Below are 23,329 nucleotides of genomic sequence, written 5' to 3'. Positions count from 1 at the left end.
TATTTTAATTTATTGAATATTATTTGCAATCCAATACAGTTCGCTGTGAGCTTTCTTATCGGAAAGAGATGACCGTATACCATATGGTCTCCAATTTTATTAGATTCAATAGTAAGATTAATTCAATTTTCATAGCTGATTTTAGCAAAATTCAAGAATGAAAACCTAAGCTAACTAACTTAACGCTGTCCAAGGGACTGGGTGAACGGTGAAATCATCACACTTCATAAAAAGGTGACCCTCTGAGCTGCGACAATTACCGAGGCATTACGCTACTCAGTGTTCCGGGAAAGATTTTGGCAAACATCCTCTGGATAAGAATAAGGGACCCGATATTCCACGTCCTCAGGAAAAACCAGGCCGAGTTTCTACCTGATCGAGCGCGTGCAGACCAAATCCACAACCTTCGATGTTTCTCCAGCAGAGCCATGAGCTGAACAGTCCGATGGCTTGCTGCTTTGTGGATTATGTGAAGGCTTTCGACAGTCCGCACCGCCCCTCCCTCTGGATGATACTGGGAGCAAACGGGATCCCTCCCAAGATCATTGCCATAATCAAAAGTCTGCACGAGAATAGCGAATGCTGTGTCAGAATTGGAGACACTGTCACGGAATGGTTCGGGGTCACGACCGGAGTCGGACAGGGTTGTGTCCTTGCACCGTTTCTCTTTGACTTCATACTACGGAAGTCAATACCACCCGACCGAGGCATACCTGTTACCCCCACAGTGAAGCTGTGCGACCTGGAATACGCTGTCTTATTCGACAACTCAACCGAGGGCATTCAAGAGACAATCGACAGGTTGCATAACAACTCCTCTCGCGTTGGTTTGAAAATCAACGCGAAGAAAACCAACGTCTTGTGTAATAGCACCTGTCCTGATGTTGCTAATGCAACAGAGGTAAATAACTATGACCTGAATAGGAAAGACAAATATGCCTTGATCATATAAAATAATGTGGTATAAAACTGTAATTATTGATCCTCAAGAAATCGAAAGAATGCTAAGCCGTTCGATGTACAACCACTCACATATTCTGATATGTTAGACTTATCTGGATTATCCAAAAATATTATTAAAAATCGGAATAAAGATGAGAACGGTCAAACAGTCAAATGGCTGAAAATTAATGTCAATTACTATGATGCGGGAGTGAATAAGTATGCACAGTTAGTTACTTTTTAGTACAATTACTAACAAGCAAAAGTTGGCAGGTAGAATTAGTATCAAGTAAGAGTTGGTAAGTACAACCAAATTTTTATTTCTTGTTGAAATGTATGGTAAAAAGGTGATATAGGTATATACTTTTTATAAATAAATACATTTAAGGAATAAAACGAAGATTTTTTTTTAATATTTCACTCGTCGTGTTCTTTTATTGATTGATTTGGGATGAACTTCAAACTTTCAAATCGCAATATCTCACAAACGGCGAAATGTTAGTTACCGATTTCTGCCAGCAACCCGATGATGTGGCCGAAGAAGAAAGATGCGTGTGTTTGTGTAATTGTTTGACTCTCAGCTTAGCTGTTGCTAATGCAAAAGAGGTAAATAACTATGACCTGAATAGGAAAGACAAATATGCCTTGATCATATAAAATAATGTGGTATAAAATAGTCGATAATAAAAGTCTACACGAAAATTTCTTCTGCCGAGCTCTATGGGTTAATAAATTGTAAAAGTATGTTTATGTGTGTTTGTAGACAATACATAATATGGATACTCGTAAATAAAACAATATATTTGATCATAATGATTTTTAATACTTTTGGTAAGTTTCAACAAAAAATTATCATAAATCGACAATTAACAAAATGTTTCAAATAAACACTCGGTAAACCCATATCCGTAGAGGTATTCATATAATGCAGCACAAGTGCAAATTTCATTGTCTTTAATTGACTCAACGACCGTCTTAAATATAAGACAAAATAATTGCTCCAATGTGAAGCCATTTCTTTATTATTTATCGCAACTCAGACTAGCGACACAAACTAGATAGGTTTTATAATTATTAGGAGTGAGATAGCAGCCCGTAGGTCTTACTAATCGGTTATATGTACATAGTAATGATTAAATACTAATACGCATCAATATTTCTAGTGATTTGATTTTACGAAGCTCAAAAACAGTCGCATTGACACGTCAAGAAATAGCAGAATACTGCTATTTCTCTAAATCTATCAGTTCAATTTATTGTTTTGTTCATAATTATATTTTTTTACTAAGTTACTAAATCACAGTCATCAAACGTGAGTATTATTATTATTTAATATTAAATAACACAACAAGAGAAAAGAACGTTAAATGTTACTCTTCTAAATGAACATTACTTTGGTATAGATTAAATAAGAATAACTGAATATAAATAAATTTAATAATATATCTTGGAAATGGAAGTACGTTTATTTACTGGCTACCTAATACAATGTACTTATATTAATTTTTTCATTGATACATTATCAGTCCTTCGTTCTCTATCGAGATCTATAATAATTACATTATGGCACTTCATTGGAAAAAGAGTTGTATAGTATAGTATGCAAAATGCATTAATTAATAGAACAAGATCAACATTCTTAAACTCACCACGTAGGTATGTATATTGATTGAATTCCTATTTTTTACTTCAAAACAAATTAGTACACCGTTCAGAAACAAAAAATTTCCGAGCAGAAATACCTATAGCTATAGCATAGTGACTATAGTTTCTACAAATATTGATAATTTCAACACCATGTTTGGAAATCCAATAATAACAATAACAAATTCATTATAATATTGAGCAAAGATTCTTGTATACAATACAACATAATATAATAAATTATAAATTAGAATGGAATTCATCAGAAATCAATAGAATATCGGGAGATCGTGTAAGCCGTGTTGCGGCCTAATATTAAGTAGTATTTATAAAAATCGTGGGGGTAATATTATTTAAATTTTCTACAATTTCAGAATTCAGTTAGAAATGCCCGAAAGTTGCCTGAAATCCTTAAATATTTCATATTTTACCAAGTTCCTAAATCACAGCCGTACAGTCTTATTTGTGCTTTTAATTTCTTTTCACCCCTATATCATATAAACTTTGGTTATAATAATTATTAAATAACTGTAAATAAATAATCTCGAAAAATGTAAATATAATATGAATTTGAATCTTTTTATGTAAGTACTTAAACAATACTTTGTTAGCTGGTATAGCTTGAATAAGACAAAAAGCTGCACTGTCGACCGAAATCGAAGCAGACATATTTGCTAATTTGTGAATTTACATATCAGTCATTTTCTTACGAGACCTACAACTACATAATAAATAGAACAAATTCCCATTTTTTTAATATTCTGAAACAAATTAGAAATACCGTTCAAAGACAAAAAATCTTCCGGCAGAAAACATAGTGACTGCAGTTTCAGTAAGGAACAAACGCTCCGGGAATATTAAATATAACAACACATTGGCAACTTAACACTGGAATAATAAAAACAAACATCTTAAAATCAGTAATAGGAAATTAATCATAAATCACTGGAATTGTTAAAGATCATGTGAGCCGATTTCATTCTGAAGTGTGCGATGGGTCTAATCGAAGTGGTGGTCGTCGCGGGATATTTTCAATTTGTCAAATTCTATTCCGTACTTTCTCAAAAGGTCTGTATCTCGCTGCCTCGCAGGTGTGGACTGATCATCATCTCGGGTGAGATTCGAGGCCTCTCTGCTGGGCTGCAAACCGAAGAGTATGAAGTGTTAAGACATTTCTATAGATCTGGCAAAAATAATATTCTAGATGAAGTGTTGCAGTGCAAAATTTTGAAGCGGAATATCTTTTAATTGACATTAGGGCAATTGCAAATTTCAGAAAACATGCTTTTCTATATTCAAATTAAAACATAAATCGGTGGGTGGACTTTTCAGTATGCGAAGTCACCTGCATCAGTAGACCAGAGGTCCAATTTTTGCTTCAATTTCATACATTTAGGCTCCATCTCTATAGAAGAATGTTTGTTTTCAACATTTTCGATTATGACTAAAATTAATAGATAATATATTATAATATTTACCATTGGCACGGGTTGGGGAGAAAGCCGCAGAGGCGAAGACCCACATGACAATCCAAGACTTGAGTTAGGAGAATTCTGTGTGAAAATTGTGGCAAAATCCAGTGAGTGTGTCAAGGAGTCCGAAGATGCTCCCTGAACATCCAGCGATTGGGTGACATCTGGATTGGATGACGTTCCGGGAAAGTCAAGCATCTGGAAGGTATTCAAGGCATCGAAATCGACATTCTCAGAGAGGCGAGAAGATGGTCTGCAAAGAAAGATATAAATTTATCTCTGTGAATTGATGTTAATCTGTTGTATTTTTATAAATTAGCCCGCAACATCCGTAATTATTGCTATCACCCATTTTTCACTAGTTTCCCGCTTGTCAGACGTTAAAGTGAAGAGGTCAGTAGGTGTAATTAGATGTATATATGACTCGAAATAGTTTTATTGGAAAACATTCCTGTCCTCTCAGTGGGGTGGGGTTATCTCAAGGATATTGCCCGTGTCTGCTGTAAAGTGTATTGATCACAATCAACTACCTGGATGTCGACCTCTTCATGATCAGTGTGGATCTTGGCATTTTGCGATATTGATTTAACATCGATTTTACATTGATATTATGATTGCATATTTGATTGTAAAGTGTGATATCAATTACCTGGTTGTATTCTTCTTCATTCTTAATTTGGATTGGATGGCTTGCATGACCTCACGACCGCCTTGGCGAACCTATAAAACGAAATTCATTTAAACATTAATTACCAAACAATCGCAGTAGAATTATTAGTTTCAGCGTGCACCGGACTCGCAGACTGAATCTATCAGATTAGAATCACATTAGCCACGCATAGTTAACCCGGCGCCCGCTTCTGTCACGAGTGTAGTACGCGAAATTTCGCAAAACTACGGGGCTACAGCGCTTCTGTCGCCAATGTTGTACGCAAAAATGCGCCGGTCGATTATGTAGAATATACATGACGCATGATTTTGAAATCTCTACCATAATTTGCCTTATTTCATTACCAACGGTGACATATATGTAATATTGTCAAATAAATTGTGTTACAATACTAAAACTAAGATGTTTGACATGCCTTCGACAGGCCGTCAATCTACGCTCATTTAATTTTGGTTTGAAACATCGTGCCACTTTACTGCGTTTGCGCAGTATGCGTAATATCACTGTTGTGAGAGGACTGTACAAGGAATCGCTCTTGTCGTTTTTCCGTACAAAATATTACGTATTTTACGCGATCTATTGTATTGTGTGAATTTTATTATAATATTTTGTCTGTGTTATTGTTTATGTGTTTTTAACTATACCATTCATGTGTATTAAACTGTTATAAAGTGTTTTGACTATATTTTTTTGGACTATTTTACCTTTGTTACGGTGTGAGTGTTTGGTTGAGAACTTTTTTCAAACTTCAATATGGCTGGTTTAAGTGAGGAATTGGACTCCGATTACGAAATGTCTGAAGAAGAATTGGAACCATCTGACCTCAGTGATGTAGATATATCAGAAGAGCCAATTGAACACTTGAGAACATGGACATCTGGACCCCATGTTCCGATCGTATATGAGTTTGATGATTTTCAATCCGGCATAGCAAACAGCGATTTGACTGAGACTTCGCCTGAGTGTCTTTTTTTGAACATTTTTTAAACCGTGATATAATGTTGAAGGTAGTCCAACAAACAAACATTTTTTTCCACTACCAGTATAACACTCAAGAACTTGGACCAAAATCACGTTCTCATAATTGGATCGATACAACTGTATCAGAATTATATGTATTTTTTGCGGTGTCAATGCTCATGACACGAAACAAACATTTGTCACTAGAAGAACACTGGAGTACGGATTGTTTTTTAAGTGCACCCATTTTCGGTCAGACGATGCCTAGAGACCGATATGAGTTATTGCTCCAAATGCTCCATTTTTCCGATCCAACAAGTGTTACCTCAGATAGACTAAATAAAATTAGGTTACTTTTAGAGCATACACGCAAAATTTTCAAAGACACGATGATTCCGCATCAAAATCTCTGTATCGATGAGAGCATTATTGTTTTTAAAGGGAGACTTATTTTTAAACAATTCATTCCATCGAAGCGTCATCGTTTCGGTATCAAAATGTTCGTGCTGTGTGACGTTATGACGGGTTATATTTTAGATTTTATTATTTATTGTGGTGACGGGACAGACATAGTGGATAGCCAAAACTTTGGAATTTCCGGAGCTGTTGTGACAACGCTGCTGACCGAGTATCTGGGCAAAGGGCATTCGTTGTGGTGCGATAACTGGTACACCGGTCCACAGTTATTCAAACACCTCCATGAAAATAAAACCAATGCTTGTGGGACTGTACGTAAGAATCGCAAAGAAATGCCATGCTTCAAAAAGCTGAAAAAGGGGGAGACAGAGGTAAAGTCAAACAGCCCATTGTTGGCTCTCAAATGGTGTGACAGAAGAGATGTCCACATGCTTACAACCATGCACGATGACTCCTTCGGTCCAACCGGTAAAACTAATTTTAGAACCGGAGAACCCATTATGAAGCCAAAGTGCATCTTAGAGTATAATAAAAATATGGGGACTGTCAACAAGGCCGACATGATGCTCAGCAGCTTGTCGTGCATGAGGAAATCTGTGAAATGGTACAAAAAAGTAGCATTTCACATGATTGACCTCTATTTATTAAATGCGTTCTATATGTATAAATCTGTTACTGGTAGTAAAAAAACTTTAGGAGAATTTCAGTTAGTCGTGATAAAACAATTAGTAGCTAAGTACGCTGTGAAAATCACGAAAACTCCACAACCCAGACCATCGACTAGTGAAAATCCATTGAGGTTGTTGCCTAGAACTTTAACAGATCATTTGCCGCAACACATTCCGCCCACGGCAAATAATAAAAAGCCCAGAAGACGCTGTCATGTGTGCGGAAATTCAAAAATTAATAAAAAAAAAACATCTCTATCTAGATATATGTGTTGTATTTGCAATGTGGCTTTATGTCTCAGTCCGTGTTATAAAATCTACCACTCTTCAAAACAATTTTAAATGTGTAAAGTAAAAATAAATATGTAACTCAGTAATAATATTTAATAGCTGTTTAAGTGTCTGCCTAAAAGTTTGTTTAGTCTAAAATTATTGTGCTATTTTTACGACCCTACTCAGGGAAAAAACATTATGTGTGATTTTATTACCATTTGTGAAGTGTTTCTATACTCGCGTCAAGCACGAGCGTGACGAATAACAAAATGCAAGCCTTGCAGTGCTCCATATACATAAAACAAAATGGCGGAAATCTTATAAATGGTGAGTCTTTGTATAGAATTAATTTCTTCGGATATTTTTGACATTATGACTGATTTATTACGGTTTTTTAATGTTGTAAAATAATCTGAACATGTCTAGGCGCCTAAAGAGCCATAAAACTCATTTTTTATTGCCATTTTTATTATGAAACACAGAAGTTAAATTAAACAAAAACCGTCACCGCGGAGAGTGAATTCGTCATACTACAATAGGCCGCGAGTGCCAGGTTAATCATCGAGTATTGAAAGTCTCTGTGGAAAGTGATGCATTAATGTACTGAACACGTGCGGATTAACTTATAAAAAGCATTGGCATTTGCAAACTTACCGATTCTACCGCTGTGTCTACGGCCGCTGATAGTCGTTTGCCACCGGACAAGTTCTGTGCGGACTCCCAAATGGCGTATTCATATTCGAATTCATCGGAGTGAGTGTTGCCATCGACGATACGGGCCAGACGCTCATCGATAAACTGAAAATCAAAATACAGAATGTGTGAACACAAGTGGAACGGCCCTAATTTTTAGTATACAAAAAACAATGGACCAATTCCAGACAGAAGTAAAATATATATTTATTATAATAATACCTGTTGGAATTTTTGCGTCATTAACAGTTGTTTTCTGAAATTGCGGGTAGAATTCTTGGAACCGCGGACGAAAAGATCTCCGTCGAAGATTAAATTTCCTTCATTATACCTGAAAAACAATGGAAAAGGTATACAACTTCAGACTGAATAAGAAACGGAAGATGTGTTATGCAATATTTGGAGGCATCGCAAGAGTATCTTTGACGACAATCGGCCGTTCGCTCAAACTCTCGGGAAAATATCATAATAGCACACTGAATCGACAGATTTATGCATAAAATTTCCTATTCAGATAGAGATTTAACTATGTAAAGAACTGATAATGACATTTAAAAAAAAAATCATATTCACTTGATGGAAGCTTTGTATCCTCCGATGATTTGCACAATAGTCTTCAGAAAAGCTCTCGAGACTGTATCTTCTCCAGGCTCCGGAAGCTTGATGCTGCGGTGCAATGAAAATTGCTAGAAACCAAACCATAATATATTTAAACATAAAAATAGGAAATCATATAATGCTATCATGAAGTACAAGACGAGCTCCTGAAGCAATCTGATGAAATTGGTCTCAAGATTCAAGAATAGGCAGCATGTGAATAAAATTCATCCATATAGGCAAGTAGGGCTCTACGAGAAAGTGTTGATACTACAATAAATCGATTGCCACGAAATTTAATTCCAAAGATGATGAAAAGTAGAATAACTATTGGTATTTCATCAGGTCGGAGAGGGCGAGTTTCCTCCTGATGCGACAGATTAAATGAGAATACCACACGTTTTCCATCGGATTGCGTTTGTACGCCACATTGAGGAGAACTCACCATATCAACTGGCAGCAAAGACAGATCATCAAACGGTGTTATAAAGATACTCCTATCAGCATCCAGCAAGACAACTTCGCCAATTTCAAGCGGCGACAACCACTGGAAAGTATACAGTAAAAATGGTATAGAAAACATTTTATAAAGTAATTTTATCTATTACGAATATTAACCGCAAAAAAATAAATGCCTTTCTGAATGAATTCTAACGAGATAAAGACAGTAAAAGATATTATAAAATGTTTTCCGAACATACTACCGATTAATAAATTAATTATTTAGCTACGTACAGAGTGAGGTTACACGTTATTCAAATAAGATAAACCTAATGTAATTAATTAATAAACGCTTTGGACAGATGTATACACGAGTAATTAAATTACATACGTACCGAGTACATGGCTTCCGAAACGCCAATGAGGAACGGCATGGGGGCCGAAAGATAATCGACCAAAGACTCGGGCAGGATAGGAATAAAAATGTGCTGCCAAACAAGGGGATATAGAAGATCATTCGCTGCCTGAACGCAAGCCGAGAGGCGAGTTGGATTCTTCGACTTCACAATGATACGTCGCTCGTGGAGAAGAGCTCCCAGCATCCCGACCATGGCTCGCGAATCCACCGCATCGAAGTAGTCTGTCAGGTTTCGCTGTTAAGAATTAAAGGAATTTCCGAAGGTACAGTGAATGTTAATAACATCCAAGGGAATCGTATAATAACATAAATACAACTCGCATCGTTAATCGTAATGCAATAAAATAATCAAACGGTCATGATAAACATGAACAAGCGCTCATATTCAATTATTTCTCATATATTTTTTGCGAAAATTTATGATATTTGATATAATCAACAATCATAAACCATACAGGAGCCAATACAGTAATAATTTAATTCACGAGTCCATGTCAATATAATCGCTAACGCTATATTTAGAGACAAGAACATTAATGATGAAATATCGCAGATGCAATTTCGCCAAGATAAATATTAATTAACCAGTAATCACAGTCAGTGACATCATAATAAGGTAATAATTAACGTTCTCACATTTCCCGGAATGCGAGGGAGTTCATGTGGTATATAATTATCAACGGCTGTGGCCCGGATGTCCCTCAGGTAGTGATTGAGCTGAAATGTTTCTCCTTCGTATTCCCTGCTAGGTGTAGCCAAATCGGCGGGGTCCGAGCCATTCCTCGAAGCAATCACATCCAAATACCTGAAAAGAATAATACAAATAATGCAAATATTTCAATAGGTAAATCATTAATAAATTCAACAGTAACAAAACATTCATATATCAAAGTAGGACACAGAAGTTGAGATTTATAACGGCTTCTGAAATAATCATGGTGTGAAGTGAACTTACTTGTAAAACTCATCATGATTTTCGATATACGAGAGGAATACTGTGGCATTGTCGACGTGCGGATCGTGCCTGCAATATCCATATGTAAATTTGGCATCCGCGTCCGTTAGAACGAAGGAGAAATGCTGTATGAGATTCCTGAAAATTTGTAATTAAAATATTGATACACACAAATCATAAACCTTCATATTATGTGGCCTATGCAGAAGCAAGGAAAACCCAATGCAATACAAAACACATGAACAGGTACATACATGAAACTCATCCCAAAGTATTTAAAAAAAACAAACCAAAAAGTGAGGTTATGTTCAATGACGGAATTCAAAAACAACATTATGCATGAAAGAAACACAGCAATCATACATATTATAGTGATAAAGTGCAGTATTTTTTCAATCGTTATGCATGTTTACCTTTAATAAAATACAATATGTACCGACATGACTCTGATCAACGCTAAATTGGCCATTTAAATCTTCGAGATTGACATCCCGGTATGTATTTGAAATTAATAGAATAACGATATAATAATATTATACTTTCAAACATTCGATTGCAGAAAACACCGATTCACGATCGTATCGAATAAGATAATCCACGATAAAAGTATTTATTTACCTTTCAAATTCGAAAGGGAAGACAAACTTAACCGCACTTTTCACGAGATCATCATTTTCGCTGGAGGTTGGAAATTTATACACAATTGTGGGCTCCGAAGTCTGAGATGACGGCGGAGCAATCTCGCAATAATATTCGAAGTACCTATGGACGACTTCTCTGAAAATTAAAGGAAATAAATGATTATGAAGTATGCGGTCTAGCGGCAGATATTATCGTTCACGTTACGCACTTTTATTGGATAAATAATCACCTTTTACGCGAACCCATACTGAAGATATGTGGCTCACAATACAATGTTCACAATTTTCTCAGCAATTATCACCAAACCAATGTAAAATAATGTAATAAAACGGTCGACTACAATGTTATTTCACAATAACGTCAAATTTCCTAACCTATTCCTAATATGAAGTGTCAAGCGTCACCCCACCACCGACGAATTTACAATGGCCGCCACACGGATGCCAACGTAGAAAGTGAAATCACTGGCTGAACGTAAAAAATTCAAGTATTAATGATAATAATATTATATTTTTATAATTTCGCTGTAATAAATAAAATCGTATAGGTTATAATTTAAATTAAATCCAATGTGGAATATATTTAGAACACACGATTTTAAATATTACATCGAATTGATTACAATATTATAATAAAAAATATATTATCAATATTACACGAACATTTTGAAGGTCCATTTACCTGGATCACCCAATGTTAAAACTCCAATTTTTTTTGGGTGCGTTTGTTTGTGCATCGTTAGTGCACGTTTGTGCACGATTTTTTTTCGTTTGTGCACCTATAATAACCGAAAAATTCCAATTTCAAATTGGGTGTTCCAGCTAACGTTGGGTCACCCAATGTTGAAATTTCAACTTTTTTGTGTGTATTCGTTTGTGCATCGTTAGTGCACGTTTGTGCACGCGTTTTTTTCGTTTGTGCACGCACATTAAGGGGGTTATTCGGATTTCAATTTGGGTGACCCAGCTAAATGCTGGATACTTGTGTCACTAAACTTAGATTTTTTTCAAAATTTAAATTGTAAACACTAGTGCGTTGGTAGTGAACGTTAGTGCACGATTTTTTTTTGCCTTTTCATCTATATTCAGCGCGCTCTTTAATTTTTAAGTTTGTATGCAAAACCTGACTGCGTGGGTTTAAAAATATTTCTTTTAGTAAAATCTCTTGTCGCATAGCTAATGCGCAATTCTGCATACTTTTTTAATTTTTTTCTCATATAGTGCGTGAGATATTTGATATGAAATATTTGATGAACGTTAAGTCGAACCACCCAACAAACTTTTTTAAATTTTTATTAGGTCATCAATTTGTCTATTATTGGCTTACGTTTGTGCACGTGCTTTTTTGGATTTCGAGATTATATCTTGAGAGATATTATTTTTTTTAATTTAGTTACTTGATACTTGAACCGTTAAATTTACTTTAAAATTGTTTTGTTAAGTGCATACGATTACATATATTTTTTTAAACTTTTAACATGATTTTTAAATTTTTATCTTTTACATTAAGCTATAAATTTGATTTTGAATGGCCGTCAAGTTTTAACATCGAACATTTTTTTTCACATTTTTTAAATGCACAGCTTTGAGTATAATTACATGATTTTTTATGTATTTTTTATTGTTTTTTCATGTAAATTACGTGAAAAGTTCTCATTTTTCCATTTTCACTAAGTACCTCGTCAAAATATCCCGAACAAAAACAACCGCATCCGCATGGATGGTCTGGTCAAAAGAGTTTCGCAAAACAGCCAATAATCCATGATAATCAACATCTTCGTGCTTCAATTTGGAAAGCACCTGTATATATTTTTATTGGTGCGTCTTCAAAATATACTTTGCGAAGCCATTCGCAACAGTCATAGCTGTCACCAAAAATGTTTTCACCACTCCAATGTCACAATATTATATTATTTATCTTACAAATTATTGATGGCTTTCACTGTATCTTTAGACCTCGTGCGTTCATAAATGTTTCGTTATGCATTAATTTATGACGAGCAAGCTTTATATCCAACGCTAGTTAGGTACTTTAAAAATCCCAATTTTAAGACATTAATAAGACAACCAATAAACAAATTTATAAGTTGTTATTATCCACCTTATCGTTTCGAATGACAGCAATAAGAATCATGTATAATTAATAATTATTAAATATTAGTATTTTGTCAAATATTGTCTATGAATATAAGTATATTAAGTTTGTTGTCGTTGCCTATCATACGTCAAAATCATCTGTCACATGAGATGCGCCTTTCATGTTTAGGGTACTGGAAATACTATTTAATAAAACAATGCAAAGTCAGAATGAAAATAATATATTGACGTGCTCTGATAAACTAGAAGGAGTTAAGACAAGGATCTCTACAAATGTTTCAAAGGACCTACCAGACCACCATTAAAAACAAGCAATTAATTTTGGATCCGTCTCAAAAACAACTAACTTTGCTGCAAAAGAAATTTCATCATTACATTCATACAATCAATATGACTGGATTCGAAACCGTTTCGCAACCAATGCCGAAAATTCTATAGAACCGCTTTCTCTATAAATTTGAGAGGAATTAATTGAATTGGGAAACGATGGGACTCTAAAAACTGAATTTTGCCGATGTTCCATTGGCTATTTTCTGGATTTCGGTTAAAAAAGAATATTCTTGGATTTCCGACAAGGCTATTGCAGTTCAGCTACCGTATCTACGATATATGTGTGCAAAAGTTTTTAACTCAACTTATAATTAAAAATTTCGAGAATGTAGTATAACCAAGAACTTCGGGTTGTTCTTTAAAATATCAAGTCAAAAAATACACAGGGTGGGGGACTGATAGGCCTCTAGCCTGAGGGACCAGGCTCAGGGGTGGGACTGCGTGGCAGGTCAACCAGATAAGAAAGATAAACACAAATTACTAATTTGCTCACATATTAAAAAGAGTCGACTGCAGCGCTATTTTACTACGCTGGTAAACATTCGATTGTAGGTTACAATAATTATTTATTATTATTGTGTCAATATTCGACAAACAAATCGTCCCCGTATTGCAGAACTAGCCTAACTGATTTTTGGACATTTTACAAGAGAGCACTTTTAAACTTTATTTTGTCATTAATTTGAAAACTGTAAATATAAAAAAATTGATTTAAATATATGATAATGCATTGGTTAAATGCTTTGTTTATGTGAAAAAAAAATACCAAAAAGTATATTCCGTCACATATTTTATGCAGATAGGCTTCTTTTGCACTACAGTATTTGAAATCAGCACTATCTTATTTGAGTTAAGCTTGTTCTGCATAACTATTAGGATATAGTTGTACTACAATAATTCAGATCAGAACTATCTTAATTGAGTTAAGGTATTTGAACGCGAACATAAGGCAATAAAAAATGGTACCTTAAGCGCATTAGGAAGTTAGGCTAAATTTGTATAGCACTACAAAATAAAAATTAAATCTCACGACATAGTTTTTTTATTCACAAAATCTACCAAACACTTCAATGAACATGGGTACTTATAATATACTGTAGTTATTAATGAAAGTTAAAGTTCAAGAAGTTATATAAATGAAAAGGCAATAAAACCTATTACTCATAAGCACTATTTTTAATTTAATCACTGTAAGTTTCATCCCTATTCACTTCTTGTGGTGAGGTGATCAGTCCTGTATAGAAAGAATGGTAGTCAACAGGGATTATTTTCTCCGGGCAAAGATACATTAGGTCACAATGTTTTAGCTTAGCTATTGGTATGACCGAACTTCTTACTGGCATCAATTTGAAGTCAGTTATCTTTTGAATTAGTGGTCCACGGCTACGCTCAGCTCTATTAACTGGTGCAGGCGAATCTTCAAAGTTGTACTCGATTTGGAGTGTGTGTGGATTTTCTGGCATTACTGAGATTCGTTTTATCTTTTTCCAAGAAAATTTGATTCCACGTTCATCCTAATCCCAATTTTTGGTTGTTGATTTCAAGCAATGTAGGCGTAGGGTCTCTTCCTACATGCTGATCGTGCTATTGAATACCACTAGCTCGGTGTATATACTGGTATTTTCTTGGCAGCCCTTTCAATAACACTATGAATCGAATCAACTTCATTCTGCGTGTGACCTTTTTCTGAAAAGATATGTGTTATTTTACAAGAGAAATTGGCCGCACAGAACATGTACATACAGTACATGAAATGGATACAATTTTTTCCAGCACGATTATCTGAAAAAAATATGAATTCTTTTATCCCTTCCGATACCTGTTGTTTGATGAAATCAAAGACACAGCTTCCAAATTTCACACACTCCTCTCACTCCAATTGATCCATGCCACATAAAACAATGATCTTGTTGTGATCCTAGATCATGAATACTGAGATTGTATGTGGCATACTTTCGTTTATGTTTATAGTATAGTTGTGCGGCTTCTGCTCTGGGATTTGTAAGACTTGTTGCGCAATAGGAACGTTTTATTTAAGTTTGCCTGCTCCTTGACATTTATTTTAACTTTCGGGTAATTTCTTTATTTTTTAAATGAGTATCATAATATTCTGCTTTCATAATATCTTTTTCTTCATTACTGCTCTGCTCATATTTCAAGAAAAAGTCACACTGGTCCTTCTTCGGAGTAAAGAATAATTAAATTCATTACTAAATATGCCTCTATATGTAGGTAGGTACATTGAATCAATGGCTACTGTCAAGCTTTTTCCTTCGTAGTCCTTTTTATATAGGTCAAACATCTTTGTTATATTTAATGCTGCATCCAAGTAGTGCTTCGTGGTCTTTTTTCGGCAATAAAGGCTGCTTACTGTAGAAAAGCTGTTAATGTGATCCCTCACGTTTTGCTTCATGTGGTCGCTTACCGCAAATATCCTCTGCGACCCTCTGCTGTCATCAGCAACCGTGCTTGAATTAAGGTGGTATGAATTCTTTGCAGCAGTCTTAACCATTTGATAACGTATGCTCAATGAGTTTAAAAACAATTGGCATATTTTAATCTTGTTAAGATCTTCTGAAAGAAAATTTGAGTTGTCAGTCATTTTACGATGACTTCTTTCTCGACCTTCACTTATATCAATTGTAGTTCTTTTTTTTTATTAAATTCAACGAAGCGCTTCACGTTGATTATTTATATCACCTAAATTCCATAACTGATGAAATATTGCAACCCTCTGTTCTTGGGTAATTTTTATAGAACAACCAAATTTGCATGTTTGAGGAGAGGGTTCCTTCATTTGACGCTCACATATTACATTGTTTTTCCAGTTTATAAATTCGTTTCCAGAATTTCGCTACTTTTTTACTACATTTCTGCGCCACAGAGCTTCATTACGATGTCTTTTCCTAGTCTTTTTTTCCCTGCTTGACTTGAGTTATACACCTCTAGGACAGGTGCTGAAAGTCGATTTACAATATTACCAATACCATTTGATGAGTTTTCATCACTGTGTGATGATAGTGAATGCTGTGGTGGTTCATAGTCTGATACACTGTCGGTAGAAAATGGGTCCACTTTCCCATCATTATCAAAGGAATCAGATGTCGAAAGAACCTCTTGATCATCCATAAAATTATTGCAAACCCTGTCGATGATTACAGAGTCTGAAAATATATACATCATTGAGCTAATGTGCGGGATAGAAGCAAATTGCAGTTCTTATTTCAGTCAAGAAAGTGTTTATTTTTGTTGTAAAAGTGAACAATAAAACTCATAATTACCTCGTTGTTCTAATGTAAAGTGGGCCACTGTGGCACTGATTTCTCCTTCGTTATTTCGAGTCAGCGGGATCAATCGATTTGGTGTTGATTGAACTCCAGTCATGCCACTGATTTCGGTAGAAAATGTGTTAACTATCTCATCATCATCAACCGAATTAGATGTGGAAGGAGCCACTAGATGGTCCATAGAATAATTGCAATACTTGTCGGTAATTACAGCATCAGCGTAATTAGGTTGGCAGTTGACATTGACAGCGAACTAGTACAAATAAATCCTAACTGCAATAGAAAGAGGCGATATTGCCAACGTGTAGGTGTACTTTTGCGTGCAGAACTAGCTTAACGTCAGTTAGGCTAATTTAGTTCCAAAATATTTTTAAGATTGAATTTAGGCTTGGAATGATCTAAGCTGATAACTTTTTTTATATTGATAATTCAGATACGCCTGTTCGGACTCCAAATAGAGAATCAAAAAAGGAATTTTTCTATCAAATAAAAAAAAAATCACAAAAAATCAGTTAGGCTAGTTCTGCAATAAGGGGACGAAATATTCTTAACCAGACAACTAACCATAATTAAAGTGGATGTATTAATAAATACAAACATTCAATACCATTAATTTTACCTCAAACACCATTTTAAAAACTCTATTTTAGAGTATCACACTGTCTTTAACCTTAGCGATAGGTAGGAGGGGCAAATATCCTAGTCTGTGGTCCCCCTTCAGGATGTGGGGTCCATGTTTTGGTGTATAAATTGTTTTACATGTGGTGTGTCACTGTCTTCTGCGAAAACCTGTGGTGTGTCTTGGGTGAGAAAAGGTTGCGGGGCACTGATTTACGTATGTAATAACCGGTATCGGTGCAAGTCGGTTTACAGGAAGCCAGGCGGGAACCGCGCCAATTTTCATTGCTGATTTTGGCAAAATTCATGAATACAAAAATGAAAACCTAACCTAACAAATAATCCAGTAGGTACCTATACCAGCTATTTTCAAAATTTGTTTGCCGCTGGCTTCCTATATACCGACAAGAACAACATACCTACCTACCTGCACTGTTTGAAAACACCTCAGAAACATTGGTACTTGAAAAAATATGACACCTGACAGGATTCGAACCTGTATACATCGAATTCTGGCCGATGTGCTTTACCAATTTAGTCACCAGTATTATATCCAATTACGGCATAACTAGCCGTAATGTGACTGAAGCTTTTTACAAATTATGCTAGTATTATTGACCTTTGCGGCTTGGTCAGAATACAATGGGACACAGCTTCCAGCGGTTCCATTATTCGAGCAGATATGTTTTAAAATTGTGTATGTTCATAAAGAATGTCACCCTCACAAATATTGTGATATAGTATATTCTATAAGATCCCTTTAGAGCACAGTGTAATTAGTAATATAATGCTTTCTGCGAATATTATTTAATAATATTTTATAACTTAACAGCTGAGCAAAGGAAAGGGTGAAAAAATGAAAATAAATTTATCATAAAACATCAATTATTTATTAAAATACTTAAAACTACCTATCTATTAAAAATCATCAATCCAAGAGGTACTTAACTGGGTGGTCGATTTAAACTTAAAAATGTAAGGAGGTGTAACATGTAATTTCTTTGCTTGGTCTAAATATATTACAATAAATCATCAATGTTATAAAGGAAAAAATCAATGTGGGTAGGTAGTTACATAGGTAAGTATTAAAAGTAATAAACTTCTGTGACCAATCAAAACGTGGGCGGACATTCTTCTCAGGATGAGCACCATGGTGTAGAGTAGAGAGCCGTTACACGGCCCAACTCATCTGGCTCGTAGCAAAGCTATATTGGCTTCCTGGAGTCGATTCGCATACGACACTGCTCGGGCCATGTAAATCAAATCATCCACATTATGGTGAGCGTGGAATTTGTTTAAACAATTCTCGTACTGCAAACAAAAAACCATTGATAAGATTAAGCAAACGTGTACAGAAATAACACAGAAATAAACAGAATATTACTTAAAAGTATTTGCTGTATAAACGTATACATACTACGTAGTCAACAATTTATTGTTTTTACATTTCATTGCTTGTTTGACCATTAGATGGGTGAGCAGCACATTGCATAGAAAGCCTTGGGGCATAGATAGCAGTGGTGAAGGGTGGAGGAAGGCTGTTAAGAACTGCCATAAATAGTGCACATTAAACTTTGTCAGTCATGCATATTTTTTTCATTGAAATAAGACAACAACTTACAGATGGTGTTGGGTTAGTTTTTTTAAATTCAATTAAACCCTGCAAAAACAAGTCTTTTACAGATTAACATCCACATAGACTTTTTTGAAATACACTTTTTTATCCCAAATTGCTCCATGAGATTTAGTCGACCAACCTTGTCATATAGATACACATATTTCGGAGCATGAATTGGATCTACAATATGGCTGCTGCTCTATATAAAGACGTGCTTGGTGAATTGTGAATCTGAATCACTAAACTGTTTTACAAGTTTCACAATGCAGATAATAAACGCCTCTTCTCTGAAGTGTATATTGATCTATCTAGTATCAACGATGAAACAAAGACAGATGACAAAATGACTAAGATGGTTATACATAATTATTATATCTTTAAAAATGAAAGTTTATGTCTTGTATATTAATAAAAAATGGGATGATATAACTGCAAATCAGACTGCTCTAATTAAATCCAAGCTTCAATGTCATCTGGGGAATTGATCAGTGACTTTCTTGAGATGTGCACGAGCTACATCTCGTTAAGATTGAAAGTTGATGTAGCGTATAGGGATCCAAGAATTTTTATTATCTCGTAGTTGTTTGGTTGAGCCTTTATGACATTTTCGAAACATTGGGAGGCCCAGTGAAGGAATAATTGTTGAATACAATAAAACAACTTAATATATTTATACATTGGCTTTGGATGAATTATTTTAATTCGCCTACTTACAGTATTGACAATAATAATTACAACATTATATAGACTAGAACATAAATTTCAGTCCTTATGCTTGATAAAAAAAATAAGAAAAAACTCAGCAAAAAGTTGGATGGCAAAATTAAAAAGTGGGCACGATCCTCAGCCATGAGTGAACGACCAAGAAGAAGGATGTATGTGGCAGTGAAGAATTATGGACCGAGAAAAATGGAGGAAGCTAAGGAGGCCTTCATCCAACTGTAGATCGACCCCGGCTGATGATGATGAATTGTTAAAAACTTATTGTGTGAACAAAACAATTATTGTAAAGCAATTTTCTTAAGTGGTGAATACCAGGTCATATTCTATTATATACAAAATTTGATTCATAGATAGCATAAGGATCTCTTCGAATTTTCATACTGACATACTAGTACTTTTTAATAGTTTAAATTAAATTATAGATTCTTCAAGATGTTACACAAGATTTAACAATGAAACATTCATCAATCTTCCATACATAACTCGAAACATGTTCAGAAACAAACCAAATTGATAAAAATGTTGGAACATGACATGGGAATCAACCCTAGATCTATCGCATGCCAGCTGAGTCAGCTTGAGAAGATCCAAGATATTTCGAATAGGTATTTTACTGAGGCTGTTCCAAATTAAATATTTTCAATGAAGACTTACATTCTTAAATCACGTCTATTATTTAGGAATATCAACTGTGAAGCTGTGGACCCAATAGGTTGAGCAAACCATCATCTATTTCTTGTAAAAAATATCTGTTATGAGACCTCTTCGTGAGGCAGCCGAGATCCACATCAGATTGTAGGGCCAGTAAAAAATATATTTTTAACTGTACGCCTATACAAATATGATATAAAATATACATACATTCTCTGAATCCCCTCGATAAAATTATATACATCTGCTCGAGGCCAAAGTGGGGCAGGACAAATGCAGAAAGCGCAAACTGCGTAGCCTGGTCGTGGTGTCTCGTGCAAGTTAGTAACAGCTCTCCGCACACAACCCCTGATTCTCTGTGTTATGGAACGCACGCAGAGTCAGGTACTGGACTTGGATTGCAATCCTGAAAACAAATAACAAAACAACTGAATGAACTCAACTGAGAAAAATTTTCACCCTGCTGAATTAAGTGGATACACAAGGAGATTGAAATACTATTATGATTACTAGATAGATGGAGCAACGAGATCTTTTTAAAATGTATGTAGAAAGAATTTTATTCTTTTCCTCATAAATTTCATACTCATGTGATATATGAAATTTACATTATGTATGTAATTTTATTAATCAGACATTATTATAGGTTCATATAATTTCTTCATGTTTTCTTTACAGAGATTAAATGGTCCACATGCTGAGCGTAGGTCAAAATGGAGCTTTTATGGTATATTCAGAGCATAACCCTGGACATTAATAAGACGTTTTAGATAATCAATTTATATAATTTTGAAGCCTTATTATCCTCTATATTTATTTTAAACATTTGATGACTGTATAAAGTATTTTTATTACATAAAATAGTATTCTTTTAAACTTCTCGCTCCAATGTTTTAGAATATAGTCAAATTTCGGTACATCCATGTGCAGTGGTGTTAATATTTTTAAGATTCATTAATTTTTAAACGCATTTACAAAACCATTAGTAAAATTAATGTTAACATTATATTATAGTGACATATTTACGATAAAAAAATATATTTAATAATCTTTGTGATTTATATCTTGATTAATAATCTGAATTTTATTATTAAAAAATTGACACGATTAACACATTTAAAGATAATTCTAAAGATACTAATTATAAGCTATGTCTTTGACCATTCAAATATGATAAACATCCTACGAATAATGTTTGAATTACAATAATTATTGACCTAGGAATAAGGTACTTAGTATTTTTTTGAAATACGCCATTTCTATTGGCATTTCCCAGTGGTTAAGCTACAACATACGGCCGTAGCCATAAATTGACAAACGATAAATGAAGTAGGGAGTAAGATCATGGTAACGCGCGTGTTTGAACATGTACCGATTTAAAAAAATATTTTTTTTTCGGTTAGGTTAGATTATGGTTACAATGTAAGTATCCCAAACCTTGCTTTATCCTGATTATTTAGCTTTATAAAGCAATGGCCCATGCCGAAACGGAGAACAGCCAGGCGGTTGGAGTTGGTTTTCAGAGTTTCCCTGTAGAAGCCGAGAGCGCTGCGGTAGTCTTTTTTATTAAAAGAGATGTACACTTTCCATTCAACACAAAATTGAATTGAGCATCCGCCATCCACCACTTTATTACCCTCCAACAAGCACAAGTATGCTCGGCCCAAAAGATGATTCTGCAAAAAAAAAATGCAGCTGTAGGTACAGCATTTATGCCAGTAAATAAATTTGGCTGTTGTATAATGAAAAATCAGTTGTTTTCATTTTGTTTTTCCAAGTCATGTTGTGAATGGATTGAACTTGTAAATTGTAAAGTTCACTTCATATTATTAAATATACTTAAATAAATTTGAACAAAATTTGACTAGGTTGAATAAAATAGGTAATGAAAGTGGGTCTTACATGATCGTACTTGATGATTTTGTCGGCAGTGGTGTATACGTTTGTGGCTTTGGTGAACAGATCCCGTTTCATGTTTTAATTCTTTTCATGGTTAGCTTCCTGCACGCAGTATGCGGCGAGCATGTCCAGGCACCGCATCTGATCTTCCTCTGAGTTAGAATAATCGATGTTGGCCGCGGTTAGTGCGGCCCGCATCCAAGATTTTGATGAAGTCATCAGTTCTTTTTGTTTACGTACGGCACCTGTATAGAATACAAACATTTATATGAGAATACGCAATTTGAAAAAATAAAAGGACCCTCGCAAACGATGCCAATAGAAATCAAGATCCGACAGGTCCCATCCATTCATTCAAATATCATTCTCTCTGGACATAAAAATGTGGATAAAAGTGGTTGAAAAATTAACCCTGCCTACATCGCAAAAAGGCTTAATGTTGTACAACATTTCTTTCCAAAACGCTAATATATAATATAATATATTATATTGTAGCAAGTAGTTAAATATTAACTTTACCCACATTGCAAAAAAAGGGTTATTCAAGATTTTTGAAAGATGTCTTTGACCTATTCTGCAAAACTTGCCCACTTTATTATTGTGATGTGTGTATGAAACGGTGTATTATCATGGTACTTATATCAATGTATACAAACGAGTAAGTTTTAATACCCGCTCGGTTATTGTAACTTGGTTTCTATGGGGCACTATTTCTTTCAAAAAGTTTGAAACGTCATATGATGAGCAAGGTCTTTTTTCATTGAGGCATAACCATAATAGATTAAATTGGACTAGAAATCATGCATTCTTGCACGCCAATCGAGGTATCGGGAAGATTCTACAGGTGTCACTCTTAGCACAGCTATGAAAAACGCCCAACGTTCGGTACACCATGGTATACGCTCGACTATGTGTGTCGAGACGTGGTGGTTGGCGATGGAGAAAAGCAAACACCAGAGAGTAATCATTACCCATAAAAATTGATTAAAAAAGTATTCATTTACCAGTTATTTAGTATAATATTAATATGATACCTAGTTTTTTTTTCTACTATAGACTGTTTTCCCTAGGAAATTGATGGTGACATTCTAACTTCATTAGGTAGGTACCTACATACCATGCGTAAAATCTTATAAGTATTTACTACTTACGCCAACATCAGTGTTGCCAACCGTACTATAATTATAGTATTTGTACTATAATTTTGGTCCGCGTACTATGTACGATATAAAATAGGTATAGTACGGCCAAAATACTATAATTTTGAAAATCGTACTATAATTTTATATAAAAGTACTATAATTCTGCATTTGCC

The 23,329-nt window shown here is 34.8% G+C and overlaps 2 protein-coding genes across 10 annotated transcripts in view; both read right to left on the bottom strand.

The window, feature by feature from the left end:
- Positions 1–3,341: 3,341 nt before the first annotated feature.
- On the bottom strand, positions 3,342–11,196 carry LOC147079369 (DENN domain-containing protein 1B-like). Its single transcript, XM_085940184.1, has 12 exons — positions 11,022–11,196; positions 10,769–10,927; positions 10,151–10,288; positions 9,832–10,000; positions 9,173–9,430; positions 8,782–8,883; positions 8,313–8,425; positions 7,962–8,070; positions 7,701–7,844; positions 4,708–4,778; positions 4,065–4,311; positions 3,342–3,726 (listed from the first exon to the last, which is right to left on the bottom strand). Exons 1-12 carry the CDS (start codon positions 11,036–11,038, stop codon positions 3,586–3,588), a joined length of 1,668 nt encoding a protein of 555 aa, XP_085796310.1. The 5' UTR covers positions 11,039–11,196; the 3' UTR covers positions 3,342–3,585.
- Positions 11,197–17,993: 6,797 nt separating this feature from the next.
- LOC147079368 (RNA polymerase-associated protein CTR9 homolog) overlaps positions 17,994–23,329 on the bottom strand; it is a 28,325-nt gene continuing 22,989 nt past the window's right edge. For all 9 annotated transcript variants that reach the window (XM_085940397.1, XM_085940403.1, XM_085940428.1 and 6 more), the window contains 4 exons: positions 22,018–22,259; positions 21,553–21,791; positions 20,326–20,521; positions 17,994–18,434 (listed from right to left, as the gene is read on the bottom strand). In XM_085940397.1, coding sequence (XP_085796523.1) covers positions 20,437–20,521; positions 21,553–21,791; positions 22,018–22,089 — 396 coding nt within the window. In that variant the 5' untranslated portion in view covers positions 22,090–22,259 and the 3' untranslated portion in view covers positions 17,994–18,434; positions 20,326–20,436. The remainder of the gene's footprint in view (positions 18,435–20,325; positions 20,522–21,552; positions 21,792–22,017; positions 22,260–23,329) is intronic.

Source organism: Rhyacophila brunnea, unplaced genomic scaffold (assembly GCF_057557595.1).
Source record: "Rhyacophila brunnea isolate RB1 unplaced genomic scaffold, BYU_Rbru_1.0 scaffold_1, whole genome shotgun sequence".
Lineage (NCBI taxonomy): Eukaryota > Metazoa > Arthropoda > Insecta > Trichoptera > Rhyacophilidae > Rhyacophila > Rhyacophila brunnea.
Note: the sequence above shows the minus strand (reverse complement) of the source record. Positions and strands in the feature narration are given on the sequence as shown.

Excerpts from the sequence above, each read along its gene's own strand:
- LOC147079369 (XM_085940184.1), bottom strand. Across the intron at positions 10,289-10,768 it reads TTCCCTTTCGAATTTGAAAG|GAATCTCATACAGCATTTCT; the intron begins GTAAATAAATAC and ends ACAAATTTTCAG. Across the intron at positions 7,845-7,961 it reads TGACGCAAAAATTCCAACAG|TTTATCGATGAGCGTCTGGC; the intron begins GTATTATTATAA and ends TTTGATTTTCAG.